The sequence below is a fragment of the Elephantulus edwardii genome, unplaced genomic scaffold, assembly GCF_000299155.1.
Source record: "Elephantulus edwardii isolate Elephantulus edwardi_28Jun2011 unplaced genomic scaffold, EleEdw1.0 scaffold00267, whole genome shotgun sequence".
NCBI classification, from domain to species: Eukaryota; Metazoa; Chordata; class Mammalia; order Macroscelidea; family Macroscelididae; genus Elephantulus; species Elephantulus edwardii.
In genome coordinates, this window is record NW_006400017.1 from 1,140,127 (window position 1) to 1,153,693 (window position 13,567).

Here is a 13,567-nt window from a genome sequence, read left to right on the forward strand (position 1 = left end):
CCCCCGCCCACACCCATGTACTCCTGAGTGGATTTGAACTTCCACCTTTTTGGTTAAATATTTGAGTCACCCAGAAGGCATCATGTGCTCGCATAATCCAGAGGCATTCTGAGCCTCAGAGTCACAGGGTGTTATTTTCAGGTACGAGATTAGTAGTAATAATAACATAATCTTGGGGCTGTGGTTATTGTTAGGTGCGGTCAAGTAAGTCCTGATTCATAACCACCCTCCCTGCAACAGAACAAAGCCTGGCTGCTCCAGCACTGGCCTCACAGCTGTCACTGTATTTTGGCTCATTGCTGCAGCTCCTGTGTCAGTCCATCTCGTCGAAGATCCTCCTCCCTTTCTATGCTGACCTTCTCCTTTAGTCAGCAGGACATCCTTCTCCAGGGACTGGGTCCTCCTGATAACTTGGCCAAAGCAAAGACGTGAGAGGATGTCTCACCATTCTCACTTCTAAGGGGCTTCCTGGCTGCGCTTCTTTCCAAGACAGATGTGTTTATTCTTCCGGCTGTCTGGGAGATATTCAAGATTCTTCTCCAACATCGTTCTAATACATCGACTTTTCTTCAATCCTCCTTATTCATTGTCCAGCTTTCACACACATCCACACAAAAGCATGTTAATCCACGTGAAAGATCTTAATTCTCCTTTTTGTCCGAACAATATGCCATTGTACGAAGCCAGGCAGCTCCTTGGAGGCAAAGATTCTGAAGTTCCATCTGACATACTCTGGACATGTTGCAAGGAGGGACCAGTCCTTGGAGAGGGTCATCATGCTTGGGAGGGTGGAGGGACAGTATAGGAGAGGAAGACCCTCAATGAGATGGATTGATTCAGTGACTGGAGTAATGGGGATAGACATTCCGGAGACAATAAAATTGGCAAGGGATAGAGCAGGGTTTAGGGCTGTTGTACGTAGGGTCGCTATGACACATGACAACAACAACATGTATATGTAAATAGATATGTATATGGGGAGATCTGGTGGACTAGTGGCAAGAAGCTGTGCTGCAATTCTGAAGGCAGGTGATTTGAGCCCACCAGCTCTTCAGGAGAACGATGAGCAATCACCTCCCATGCAATTAACTGTCTCTGAAAACTTGCTGGAGGGTCAGCTGTGGGTTGGTTCTGACTCTATGGTCCAGAACACCACCACCACCTTGTTTATACTTTCATAAACTGATGAACACTTGATCCCTTTCTAGTTTGAGAACAAAGCCTCAAGAGGAGGCCTTGGTACCTCACCTCAGGACACAGGATTGGTGTTACAATGGTGGCCCCTCACTTGCCCCAGTCTGTGCTATTTCAAGGCCCTTGTCACTGGCAGATGGGAAACGAGAGGTGGGTAGGAGGGTCTCCTCTGACCTCTCTCAGGGACTTCCCTGGTGTCCTGTCTTTTGCAGTCTGTGGTGGTGCCCAGGTGTCGGGGGACAGCCGAAGCGCTGCAGATCACAGTTGGCCATATCCTGGGAGACGCCAGCAGCCCCTACCTCACTGGACTTGTAAGGCCTGCGTGTGGGAAGGGTGGAGTGGAGAGGGTCGTGGGGCGGAATTGTCTGTGTTGAGGCCTGAATAGGTGACCTGGTGGGCTTAGCTGACCCAGCCTCCCTCCTCCACAGATCGCCAGTGCCCTGCGGGCGGGGCGCCCAGACTCCTACCTGCAGCACTTCCTCAGTCTGCAGCAGAGCTTCCTGTGCTGTGCCTTTGTCATCGCCCTGGGGGGCAGCTGCTTCCTGCTGACTGCACTGCACCTAGAGAGAGACCAGGCCCAGGTGCAGCAGCCAGGCATAGGTACCTCTGCCCTTTCCACACCGGCCAGGCTCAGGGCTGAGCTTCACAGAGGCAGGAAACCCTGGTCAGCCCTGAACCTCAGGCCAGTTTGTTCATTCACTCAAAAATGCTTCTTATACACCAACTGAGTCCCTGATGTGTGTTCCTCTATTGTTCAGAGGGTTTTCAGAGGCTTGCTATTTCAGAGGTGGACAGCCAATCCTTCTTCCTAGTCTGTCTTGAGCTGAGAACTCTGCTAAAACCTGTCCACCACGGGTGACCCCTCTGGCATTTGACACACTGGTGGCACAGCCCTTAGCCTCACAATGCCCACAAGTAAGCTCAGTACAGCAAACTGACAGACAATGCTGTACTAATTGGAACAATGATAAACAAGCAAGAATTCACATACCAGAGCAACAACACAATTAGCAGCATGCAGATCATTCCCCCAACACAATAAACTGACAAATAAGACTCAGTTTAGGAGGCTCCAAGTTTGAATCCCACATTCCAGTTTTATGGAAGATTTTCTCTCTGTGGCAGTTCTGGAAGAAAGTCCTTGTCTCTGAGCTTCTGCTCCTGGAGTGGCTTTCTGTGAATTAATGCCTCTGCTCTTCCTTCTGAGGTACACGGCTGGCACAGCAGCATAATGTCCAGATGAGGGTGATGTCTCCTCTGAATCTGGTATGCTGGTACTCATCACTTGACCTGAGGGCTCTCTGTTGAAGAAAAGTACTGAATATCTCATAGACTGCCAAAAGAACAAACAGACATGTCTTGGAGTAGGTGCAGACAGAGTGCTCCATGGAGTCAAAGATGATAAAACTTCATCTCACATACTTTGGGCATGTTGCTAGGAGAGGCTATGCCTTGGAGAAGGACATTATGCTTGGAAAAATTGAGAGACAGTGAAGGAGAGGAAGAGTTGGTGGAGTGACACAGTGACTGAAGTAATGGGCTTGAATGTATAAGAGATTGTGAGGTTGGTACAGGATAGGACAGCGTTCAGATCTGTGGTTCATAGGGCCCTGACTCAATGGCACCTAACAACAACAACAACAAACTGTCCAATGGTGAGCTCTGGTGTTCTGGTGGGTAAGGAATTGTGCCACCAACTCAAAGGCATGTAGTTCAAATCTGCTAGCTTCTCCAAGGAAGAAAGATGGGCAAGCTCCTCCTGTGTGATTTATAGCTTCTGAAAACCACCGGAAGGCCAGCTATGAGAGAGAGAGAGAGAAGAGAGAGAGAGAGAGAGAGAGAGAGAGAGAGAGAGAGAGAGAGAGATGACAGGTAGGAAGGCAGGAGGCCCTGCATAACAAAACAATTAATGTACTTGCCTGGTAACCACAGGCTAGTGGTTTGGATACACCTGGGGGCACCTCAGAAGAAAGAGCTGGCAATCTCTTTTCAAAAAATCAGATACTTTGAAAGGCCCATGGAATACCATTCTACTGTGATAGATACAGGGTCAACATGCATTGGAACCAAGTCAATGGCAACTTTAAATGTAATTGCCGAGGAGTGGATGAATAAGGCCAAGTTGAAGTCTTCACTGAGCTGAGCTTCCAGCAGGGAAACAAACAGAAATATATATATATATATATATATTTGAGGTAAGAAGTGCTATGGAGATACAAACAGAAGAGTGTGAACAACAGGTACGAAGCAGGTTAGAAGTTTTAGTAAGGAGGTCCTCACTGCACAGGCGACACTGGAGTAAGGGCTTGCAGAAGGTGAGGGAGTACAGTTTTCTGTGCAAAGGCCCTGAGGTGGGTTGGGTCTGATGTGTGAGAGCCGGCAAGACTCGTGTGGTTGGAGCAGGACTGGGGAGGAGGGTGGTAGAGACCAAGGCAGCAACAAGACCAGCCCAGGAGCAACCTCTGACAGGGAGATGGACACAGGAGTCGGGTTGGAATATATTTTGCGAATGGCTTTTAGAAGATTTCTGAGAAGACTGTACACAGGCCTGATCCCAAAGCAGCTGCCCTCCTTTGGGGCTGACTGAACATCTTTGCTCCCACAGGGACAGCAGACAACAAGGGTGCGGAGAGCCGAGACCTGCTTTCAGGTGTGGAAGCCTCTTGAGTCCCCGGTCGGAGGAGCTTTGAGGGCTGTGTCTGCAGTGAGGAGGCCTGCCTCAGTGAGGAGCACGCAGCCCTCCTGCAGACCTCCACAGGAGCGAAGCCACGGACACCTTGGATGGGGCTCCGGGACCCTGGCCGAGCTGCACCTGCTGCTTCCTCCATCCCTGCTAGAGAGCTGGCAGGCCCGGGCCAGGCTGGGAATTGAGCTGTCAGCACCCTCCGCAGGAGGCCTGGGCCTATGCCTTCATCCAGTATGGGGCGGCCTGGCCTGGGGTCTTCAGCCTGGCTGCTAGCTAGTCCCCATTAAAATATGATCAGCACTAAGTTGTGGAACCCGTGTCTGCAGACCAGCACGTTATTTCCAGCCTCAGGATGCTGACAGCGCGAGGGAGAGTGGTAGATAGTTCAGGCCAGGAACATGGGGGATGTGGGGTCTGCTCGGCATGCGTCTTTGTCCCCATGCTGGCCCTCCCAGCTCATGAAATCCACTCTGACCCAGGTCTGCGCTCTGCAGGACCAGGAGGGCATGGGACACTCCTTCGGACGCGTTCACCCTCTGAACAAAAGGTAGTCTGGGGGATAGACGTTTCTCTAGAAGACTGGAGTGGGTGTGGCTCTGAGGTCCACACGTGCGCACTGCGGCTCCCACGCAGGCACCTTCACAGGGTGGGCGGCTGCGGGTCCGGCTCTTTCCCGCCCCTCCTGGCCCACGCTCTGAACGCGCTGACCCCCAGCACCCCCGTGTGTATATTGGCGGGGGTGGGGGCGCTGGCTCTGTGAGGCCCGCGCTGGCTGCTGGGTTCAGAGCAGCTGCGCTCAGCGGCCCTGCAGGAGACCAACAGCTTCCAGGCGGGCAGCGGTGGGGAGGCATGTTCATTCCGCCCATGAGCAGGAGCTGCTTTGCCCTCCCCTGGTGCCCGGCCAGGGGATCACTTGTTCTTTTGCTGATTGCCACCTCGGCTGTGCCAGGCTGTGCCTGTCTCCAGACTGTGCGGAGGAGCAGTGAGTGATCCAGAACCGGTGCCTACTCCCCGACCTTTGCTTGCTCCAGCCTCGCCTCTGGGGGGAGGGCGGCTTCCTCCCTGACACCAGTGTTTGGAGAAGAAAAACTTCCTGAAGCTCAACCTCTGTCTGGCCACTAGGCTCCGTCCTCCTGGAGAAGCTGGCACACCAAACTGACCACCCCCTTGACGGCTTGATACTTGGAGCTCTTGAGCTGGGCTGCCCGTGAAATTATAAGGGAAAGACACCATGAGGATATCTGGTTTTCTTGAGAAAGAGGTAGCCCGTCTGGGCTGGAGCCATTGTGGTGCTGAGTGTGTGACCTTGGCCACTTCTCACCCCTCCCTGGGCTGCAGGCTCCCTAGCTTCACACAGAGAGGAATGTTGAGCATAGCTGCTGTGGTTCAGGCCTTCTGTAGTTCTCTCAGAAGTCCAGTTCCAGGCTTTGAAGTTTCCATCCAAAAGTCCTCAGCAGAGAACCTAGGAGGCTTAGCCCTCAGATAGTTGTGTTCTGTGGAGTCAGAATTGACCCATAGCTGACCCTCCTGCAGGTTTGCAGAGGTGGTAAATCACAAGGGAGGAGACTGCCCATCCTTTCCCGCACAGCAACCGGTAGATTTGAACAGCATGATTCAGTATTGCAGTGCAGCTTCTTACCATCAGGCCTCCAGCGCTCTCAAATAGTGCAGCCCCAAATGATCAGGGCTTCCTATGTGTTAAATGTCACCTCTCTTGTTACCCCTGAGTGCGGTGGCTGAGGAGGAAAATCAGAAAACTCCTTCATGTCAGTTCTATAGAAACACACTGGTGCCATCAGGTACCCATCTTGGGGGTCAACAGTAGTGACCCAGACTCTGTCTCTGCCCTGGCATCTCGTAACACGAGGCAGTGAGAGGAACACTCAGCTAAACCAAAGGGAAAAAAAAACCGGGGGGTCAGCAAAAGAGAGGAAGATGGGCTGATGAGATGGATTGAGAGGAAGATGGATCAATGAGGTGGATTGACACAGTGAGGGCAATGATGGTCCTCAAGTGTGTCAGAGATGGTGAGGATGGCATAGGAAGGACAGGTTCAGAGCTGTTGTTCATCAGCTCCCTATAAATCATACTGTTGACGGCGCCTGGTGGTGCAAACTGCTTGTCCTCAACCTAGAGGTTGGTAGTTCGAACCCACTCAATGCCACTATGGAATAAAAGACCTGGCAATCGGTTTCTGTTAAGATGTTAGCCAAGAAAACACTATGAGGCTATAAGGAAGTTCTATTCTGTGACACGACATAGCCAGGAGTCAGAATCGGTGGCAACTGACAAAAACAACAAACCAGCTGTAGTTGGTATGGAATGAGGCACTCCTATGGGTGGAGGAAGGGGTTACATCAGTGCTATGAGCTGGCAAACAGCAGAAGATGTGAGGGTAGGGAATTCCAGGTGAAGGGAAGAGGTTAAATGAAGGTAGATGATTCATTGAGGGGTATGGTTGGAAAGGTGGGGAGGGTATGTTTTAGTGGAAAGAAGAGGCAGGGAAGATGGGAGAGACCAAAGGGTTTTTTTGCCAGGTCCTGGAGCTGGGGTTTTGATCCCATAATTAGGGTTGTTTTTCTGACTTACACCCATTCAGGTGTTCTGGGTTGCTGAATAAGGCAGGATGGTTTTGCTTGGGACAAGATGCTCAGCTGGAATCTTGCAGGATACCTGGGCCCTACGTAGTGAGCTGACTGCTAGCTTAAAGGTTGGCAATTCAAATTCACCCAGCAACGTCAGGAAAAAGAAGTCTGGTGAATGGTTTCTGTAAAGACTGTGGCTAAGAAAACCCAAAGGGGGCACAGTTTTACTCTGGAAACACGTGAGTTCTGATGAGTCAGAAATGACTTGACAGCAACAGGTTGCTTTTGTTTTGTTTTCAAATTGTCCAAAGTGCTTCCAACAGAGGAGGGGCTCTGGGGCTGACAGACCCTGGAGATGACAGAGACCACCCCAGGCCCCAGCTTTACTCAGCTCCTGCCTTTGGCCTCCTGGGGCCAAGTCTTAGTGGGCTAAGGTCACAGGTCTGTGAGCACCCAGAATAGCTGGACTGGGCAGGAATCTGGTGACAATAAACACAACTTCCCGTCCTAAAGGACCACTGTTGAGCAATCCCAGTCCCAAAGGCTTGGGGCTTATTTGTTGGAATGCCAAGGGGGCAAAAATACAAGATGAAGTCCTCAATCCTAACCATCACAATTGATGTGTTAATTACCCTTCTGAGCCATGTGCTGCATTCCAGCTCAAAGGTGTCACCCTGGCATGTAGGTAGGGGTGTGTGTGTGTGTGTGTGTGTGAGAGAGAGAGAGAGAGAGAGAGAGAGAGAGAGAGCACACATGAAGATACTGATAAAAGCTCCCCTCTAACCTTGACCTTAGACTTGGAAGGCTGAACAGGTGCATCCAGATGGTCCCCCAACCCTGTCTTGTTCTCCTGCCACCCTAGGCATGGGTCTGCCTGTTTCGTTCCTGAGCTGTTTGACTTTCTTTCCTCTGTGCCTGGGTGGGTCTAATGTAGACTCTAAAGATAGAGCTGACAGGAGGCAGCCAGCATGGCTTTATTCCACCCGCAGGGAGGCAATGGGACTGCGCGTGCTCCCTCTGTGACCACAGCAGTCGGGGTTTGTAGGGTGATATTCAACAGAAAGCGACTGTCTTAAAAAAAAAAAAGAAAGCGACTGTCTTAGACAGGAAGAGGGGTTTGTTGAATGCTTGTCAAGAGCTCACAGAATAGCTAGAAAGTTTGGATAATCAGAAGCTAGGGTTCCGGGGTCATCTTATGTGGGCACCTTCACCAGAATTCCAGACTTTTCTGCCCCCCCCCATTGTTTTGACAGGAGCTCTGGTGACCTAGTACATGGGGGATTACACTGCTAGCTCAAAGGTGGTGCCTCTCTGATGGTTTGAATCCACCAGGCACTCTCAGGGAGGAAGATGAGCAAGCTTTTCTCCTGCTGTGTACAGCCTCCCAAAACCTGCTGGTCAGCTATGAATCGGTTCTCACTTGATGACGATGAGTTAGAGTTTGGGTATTGTTTTGACATTTTACTCCAGATTTAAAACCCCAGCCAATAGAGTTCAGTTGAGCTATCTTGAATCTTCCATCTGTGTCTTGATTTATAGCTCCATTAAGACCAGGAAACCAGGAAGGATGTTGTTAGAAAGAGGAATGGACTCAGAGCATCAAAACAAAAATGAAAGAAAACCAAAACAATAAAAAGGGCGCCCACTGCAGTTATCGCAGGCAGGCCACTGCCGTGCTCAGAGATGTATGCTCCCTGTGGGACAGGGATGTCGCTGGACTCGATGCCCTCCAAAAGATCCTTCATTCTGATAGCCTCTGCATCCGCACGCAAAGGAGACTGAAACGGTGGTAATTTAGAGAAGCATTAAAAATATGCAAGTGACAGAACAGGAACTTCTGTGTTAGTGGGGGACCTGGAACCATCTGTTTCAGGCAGGAGATAGAGGCAGAGACAAAGTGTTCTGAGCAGATCTTAGGAAGCAAACCCAGACTGGGGATTCGGGGGCTTCTGATAAAGTCCCAGCTTGGCAACCTTAGGAGCAGAGAGAGGGTACCTTCTCCCCATCATGGAAATTGACCTGTGGATAAGGCTAATCCAAAGCTAGAGGCAAGTGGTAGGTTGAAACTAATGGAGGGTGGAGGCAATCAGAGAGAAAAATGCCTTTCCCAGGGAGACTAAGAAAGGATTCTGGCTGATTCTGAGTCACTCAGAGCAATAGACACATAATGCAAATCAACACGCATTTCCTGAGCACCTGCTAAATGCCATTTATTCATTCAGTCAACAAACATTCTTTGAGCACCTCCTCTGTACTGGATCTTCGGGATGAATCAGACAAGGTATGAGCTCCCTGTTGTGAGGGGAGGTGGGGCACTTATGCACAAACAGAATAAGCATAATGTGTTTGGCATGATGGAGGGATACCAAGTTACTCAAGGAGCCAGGGAGGAAATGACTGCCCAGGTGGGTCAAGGAAGGCTTCCTGGAAGAAGTCGCCTCTGTCTGGGTTTCTGAAAGTCTTTTGGGAGGAGGAAGCAGGACAAACAGTGTAGACAGGCTAGGGGAGGGGGTTTGAGCATGTGACGCTCTCCGTGGTCCTGAATCAGTAATTGCATTACTGAAACGAGGGTTTTTCTGTTGGAAGGGCGGGGACAAATACATTAATTTCTGTCATTTCCTCCAGGCTTCAGAAAGTCTGGCAACTGTACATGAATTGAGGGATCGATGGGTCAGTGCAGTGAGGTGTAATTTGAGAGACGGGCAACAGAATCTGCGGCTGGAGATTGGCATAAGCCACGAAGTGTCTTGGTGGCCATGCTGAGGAACTTAGGTATTTTTTTATCCTGTAGGTAATGGGGGGATAGGACAATTTATTGGGCAAGATAGTGAAGGGAATCATCTGTATAATTGAGAAAATAACCTTGGCAAGTTTGGAGAAAAGAGTAGAGGGAGATGTTGGGGCAGATAATGTTGAGTCTTATCGGGGTCCAGGTGAGAGATGGAAGGTGTGGGTTAACATAATAGGCAGCAGGGTCATTGGAAGGTAATAAAGAGAAAAATAAACAGGGCATGTTGTTACTGTTGCTGTTATGTACCATCAAGTTGGAAATGACCCACAACCGACCCTCCAACGGGTTTTCACTGAAAGTAAAACACAGAGGAGTTTGCCTTTTTTTCTTCTTCATAGCAGCTGGTGGATTTGAACTATGGACCTTTCAAGTTGTCAGCACAACTACTTACCACTGTGCCACCAGAGCTCCCCCAGACCTTAGATGTGTTTACTGACTGAAGAACTCCTGAATCATTGCTAGGCTTTCTGCCTTGTGATAATGTGGGTGGTGGTATCACTTATGAAGAGATGAATCGTACCAGGGGTAGAAGCTGATTTGGGGGGAAATGGTGAGGTCAGTTTTTGGATGAGTTGTGTTTAAGGTGTCTGTGGGATGCCTAGGGAGGAATGCGTGGAGGATGGATAGTGGGCATGTGCACCTGGTGTGTGGAGATGAGGTTAGGTCTAGAGATGGAAGTTGAGATGTCAATCAGCAGGAGGCTTGGGTGCGTGGATGATTGTTGAAAGCCTAGGCATGGGTGAGGGATTCCCAAAGGAAGATACCCCAAATGGGAAGGAATTAGAGAGCCCAGAGCCTTAAGATAGTCCCATGCAGGGTTATAGATATAAGAGAGGTGGACTGAGCTCCCAGATTCCAAGGAGCTGTTATTCCAGACCAGTGTTTCTCACAGTGTGATCAACTGTGCAATGGTCTTATGAGACGTTCTGGGGTCAAATTCAGCCTATCCCTCTCTCTGAGTGACTCAAGGTAAGCGCTCTCATACAAAAGCCTCTAAAACGCTCTTCAATAAAGAAACCCACTTCTCTGTGTTTATAGCACCACTTTCCAGATGTATTTGTCCTTAGAATTAATGCCCTGTGTCCTGTTTCCTTTGAAATCGTAATCTAGACCTAATGAATACCAGAGCTAAGGAACCGTTTGCTGTCACTGAATTTGGTCTCCCATTATACAGATGAGGAAAACTGAGTCTTGAAGAAGCTAAAAGCAGCATTGTGGGAAGTAGAGGAAGCACTTTTAGCCTGTTGTTGCTGCGTACTATCAAGTCAGAACCAACCCATGGCTGACTCTCCACTGGATTTTCAGAGACAATAAAACACATGAGAAATTGTCATCTCTCTCCCATGAAGCAGCGGGTGGATTCAAACCACATATCTTTGGGAAGGCAGCACTGCTTCTTACTACAAGGCCACCAGAACTCCCTAGGAGGCTTAACCTAGGCTCCATAATTTACTAGGGATGTGACCATGGGCACATTACTTCTCTTTCCTGGGCCTCAATTTCCTCACCTGTGAGATGGAAAGAACTGCACAAGTCCTAACTGATCCTCACATGATACTGCCAGAGGCTCCAAGGCCACTGTGATCATGCCAGGACAGCCCAGCCAGACAGGTTGTACTCACATTCTATCCTTGGTGGCCCCTTACACCACCCAAGGACCTACTTTAGAATCTGCTTTTGAGTTAAAACTCTAGCAAGACCCACACAGAGGAAATACTGATTTGCTTGCTAATAACTCAATTGTTGTTATGTGCCATGGAGGTGGAACTGATGTAGAGCTGACCCCAGTGGGTTTTCAGAGGCTGTGAATTACACAACAGGAGATTTATGCATCTTCTTCCCACAGAACAGCTGGTGGATTAGAACCGACTCACTTTGGGTTGGCAGTGTAACTCTTTATCCACTAGGCTCCCAAGGCTTCCAGCTCAGAGGTCCCTCAAATTGAAAGTGTTTTCAAAACTATGCCCTTTTCTCTTGCTCCAGCTGTGGGAATTTCCTGCACAAGGATGGAGGTTGAAGGATGAAAAGAGTTTTAGCTCAGGAGGGAACTTGGGGTCCACCTTAGAGCCATGACTGTGTCTCTTTCAGAGCTGGGCATAGTGTCCCAGCTGGTCAGCATCCCACAGCTGAGCTCCTATCCTCAAACTGGCTACGTATCATTGTTATGAGGATCCTTGCTGAGGCCCGGGCCCAGGCCCATTGACTTCCTAGCTCTATCCTTGCCTGTCAATCACCCACCATTCATGGCCATCCAGGTTTATTTTCCCAACCTCACTTTGCAGATTTGAGCTCAGCAAGCTGGAAAGAGTCAGGAAGGCAACTTTCAGAATGAAATGTTTTCTAACCTTCCCGTCACAGTCATTCATACCTAACACGCTGAAGCATATTTTTAGTCACTTTGCAGAATTTAAAATACACCTCGAAGGTGCCAAGAAACACCAGCTTGGGGATTAACTCTGTTCACAAGAGAAGGTTGGTGGCGGAGGGGGGCAGGGTTGGGTTGTGTGTGTACCTTGTGCTGCATCACCCGTAGGCTCTGCCATGACTCACTGCAGGCGACACCTGCCCGTGGATGCAGGGCCTGGAAACAGCCTGCAGTGGGCACCAAGTTCCCAGCCCCCAGAACCGCCACTGCACGTCTGTAGCAGGGTCACTCCTGTGCCTGGTTGTCACACTAGGGAGTAATTATCTGGTTTGTGTGGCTCTGCCCAGTTCTAACATTCTGTCCTCTGAGGTTTGTAAGGATTTTTATTTCAATCAAAGCTGCAAATATAAATGGAGGCAAGTTGGCTGGAAGGTTTCATGAAACCTAAGAAAGATCAAACTGTGCTGTCCCATTGGAACCAACTTACTGCTGACCCTCCAGTGGGTTTTCAGAAGCTATAAATTGTGATGGCCTTGAACTCAGAAGATACTCACCCCTCCACTTGTCACTACCAGACAGGATTCTCCCCAAATTTGAAAGGGGAGCTGCATGTGAACACTCAGATTTCCACTGTGTAACCCACTCTCCTAGGCATCCTTAAATGGAGGAACTGAGACCCATAGAGAGAATGGATCTTGCTCATGGCCTTGGCACACACCGGGGCGGGGGCACAGCTGGGTGGCAGACAGGAGCCTGGGTCCTGGAATTTGGAAGCTTGGGATGCTGTGCCCTTGGGAGAAGAGGGTTCTGCTTAATGCTTTGTCCTTGGGAGCCCTGCCCGGGGTCATCTCTGTAGGAAGGAGGGGAGACTACACAGGAATGTGGCCAGGGGCAGGTTTCACTGGAGAGGTGGGCGACACAGCTTTCTGTGCCAGGGAGAGTCATGAGTTCTGGGCTAAGCTTCCACCTGCTATGCTTTTCAGTTACATGAATCAGCCTTCCATGAGCTGATTAAATCAAGGCAGCATGTAGCTGCTGGAGCCACGACTAGCTCTGTTACAGGTGCTCCCACCCTAACCACTCCAGGCTGCCCAGCGCTGTTCACGTGAGACCTCAGTCCTCTCTCCCCAGGAGCCCATTCCTGTAGGGGTGGGGGTTGAGAGAGTCCTGCAGGTCGTGGGAGTTCAGTACCCACCAGATTGGAGTTTTGGCAGCTGTGACACCAGCTTTGGCCAGTTTTCGCCTCTTGAAGGGGCACCACTTCTAAGTCCCTGTTAGCCATCGCAGCTGTGAGGAATCCCTCAACAAAGTAAAAAGAACACTTCATATCCGAGCGCTTCCACGAGTCAAGGCACTCTGATTGTAGAAAAGAAATTGCTAAACACCCCCCCCCAAATGACTTTGAGCACGTGATAGACCAATTTTCTTGCGTGTAAAGCAAGGAAGGCGCAGTTGTAATTTTCACGCACTGTCACAATACGTTAAGTAAAACATTAACAAGCTTGACTTGTCTTTTTGAGGCGATATGATAAAGTTATCATAAAGATGGGTGTGAGATGTTTGGGCAGGTGCTCATTTCAGTGCTTGTCACGGGCGCAGTTTTCTATAGATAACGTCCATGCTCCGGCACCCCAGCCCCAGCTCCCTGGCTGTGCGGAGACCCCTGAATCCTCAGCCTGGACTGGCTGCTTGGGGTCCCGTAGTGCCTGTGGCCAGAGCAGGGCAGAAAGGGCTCTGCGGCCCGCCCCCCAAGCCTCCCGGGGCAGCACGTGTGGGGCGGGGCTGTGACCGGAGCACGGAGCTGATTGGCCGCCGGCCTGGTGGGCGGGTCCGGGCCGCAGCTGTCAGAGCGCAGCTTCGGGTTGAACAGTGGCAGCGCCGCAGCCCGGGCATAGGAGCGGAGGGGCCGGGCCGGGATGGTGCAGCGGCGGCTCGGCGGCGCACGC

At 50.4% G+C, this 13,567-nt stretch overlaps 2 protein-coding genes across 2 annotated transcripts in view; both read left to right on the forward strand.

Annotated features, from left to right (window-relative positions):
- SPNS3 (spinster homolog 3 (Drosophila)) overlaps positions 1–3,861 on the forward strand; it is a 69,867-nt gene extending 66,006 nt beyond the window's left edge. The window contains exons 10-12 of the mRNA XM_006899796.1: positions 1,407–1,505; positions 1,623–1,794; positions 3,800–3,861. Coding sequence (XP_006899858.1) covers positions 1,407–1,505; positions 1,623–1,794; positions 3,800–3,861 — 333 coding nt within the window. The remainder of the gene's footprint in view (positions 1–1,406; positions 1,506–1,622; positions 1,795–3,799) is intronic.
- Positions 3,862–13,239: 9,378 nt separating this feature from the next.
- SPNS2 (spinster homolog 2 (Drosophila)) overlaps positions 13,240–13,567 on the forward strand; it is a 38,907-nt gene continuing 38,579 nt past the window's right edge. The window contains exon 1 of the mRNA XM_006899797.1: positions 13,240–13,565. Coding sequence (XP_006899859.1) covers positions 13,240–13,565 — 326 coding nt within the window. The remainder of the gene's footprint in view (positions 13,566–13,567) is intronic.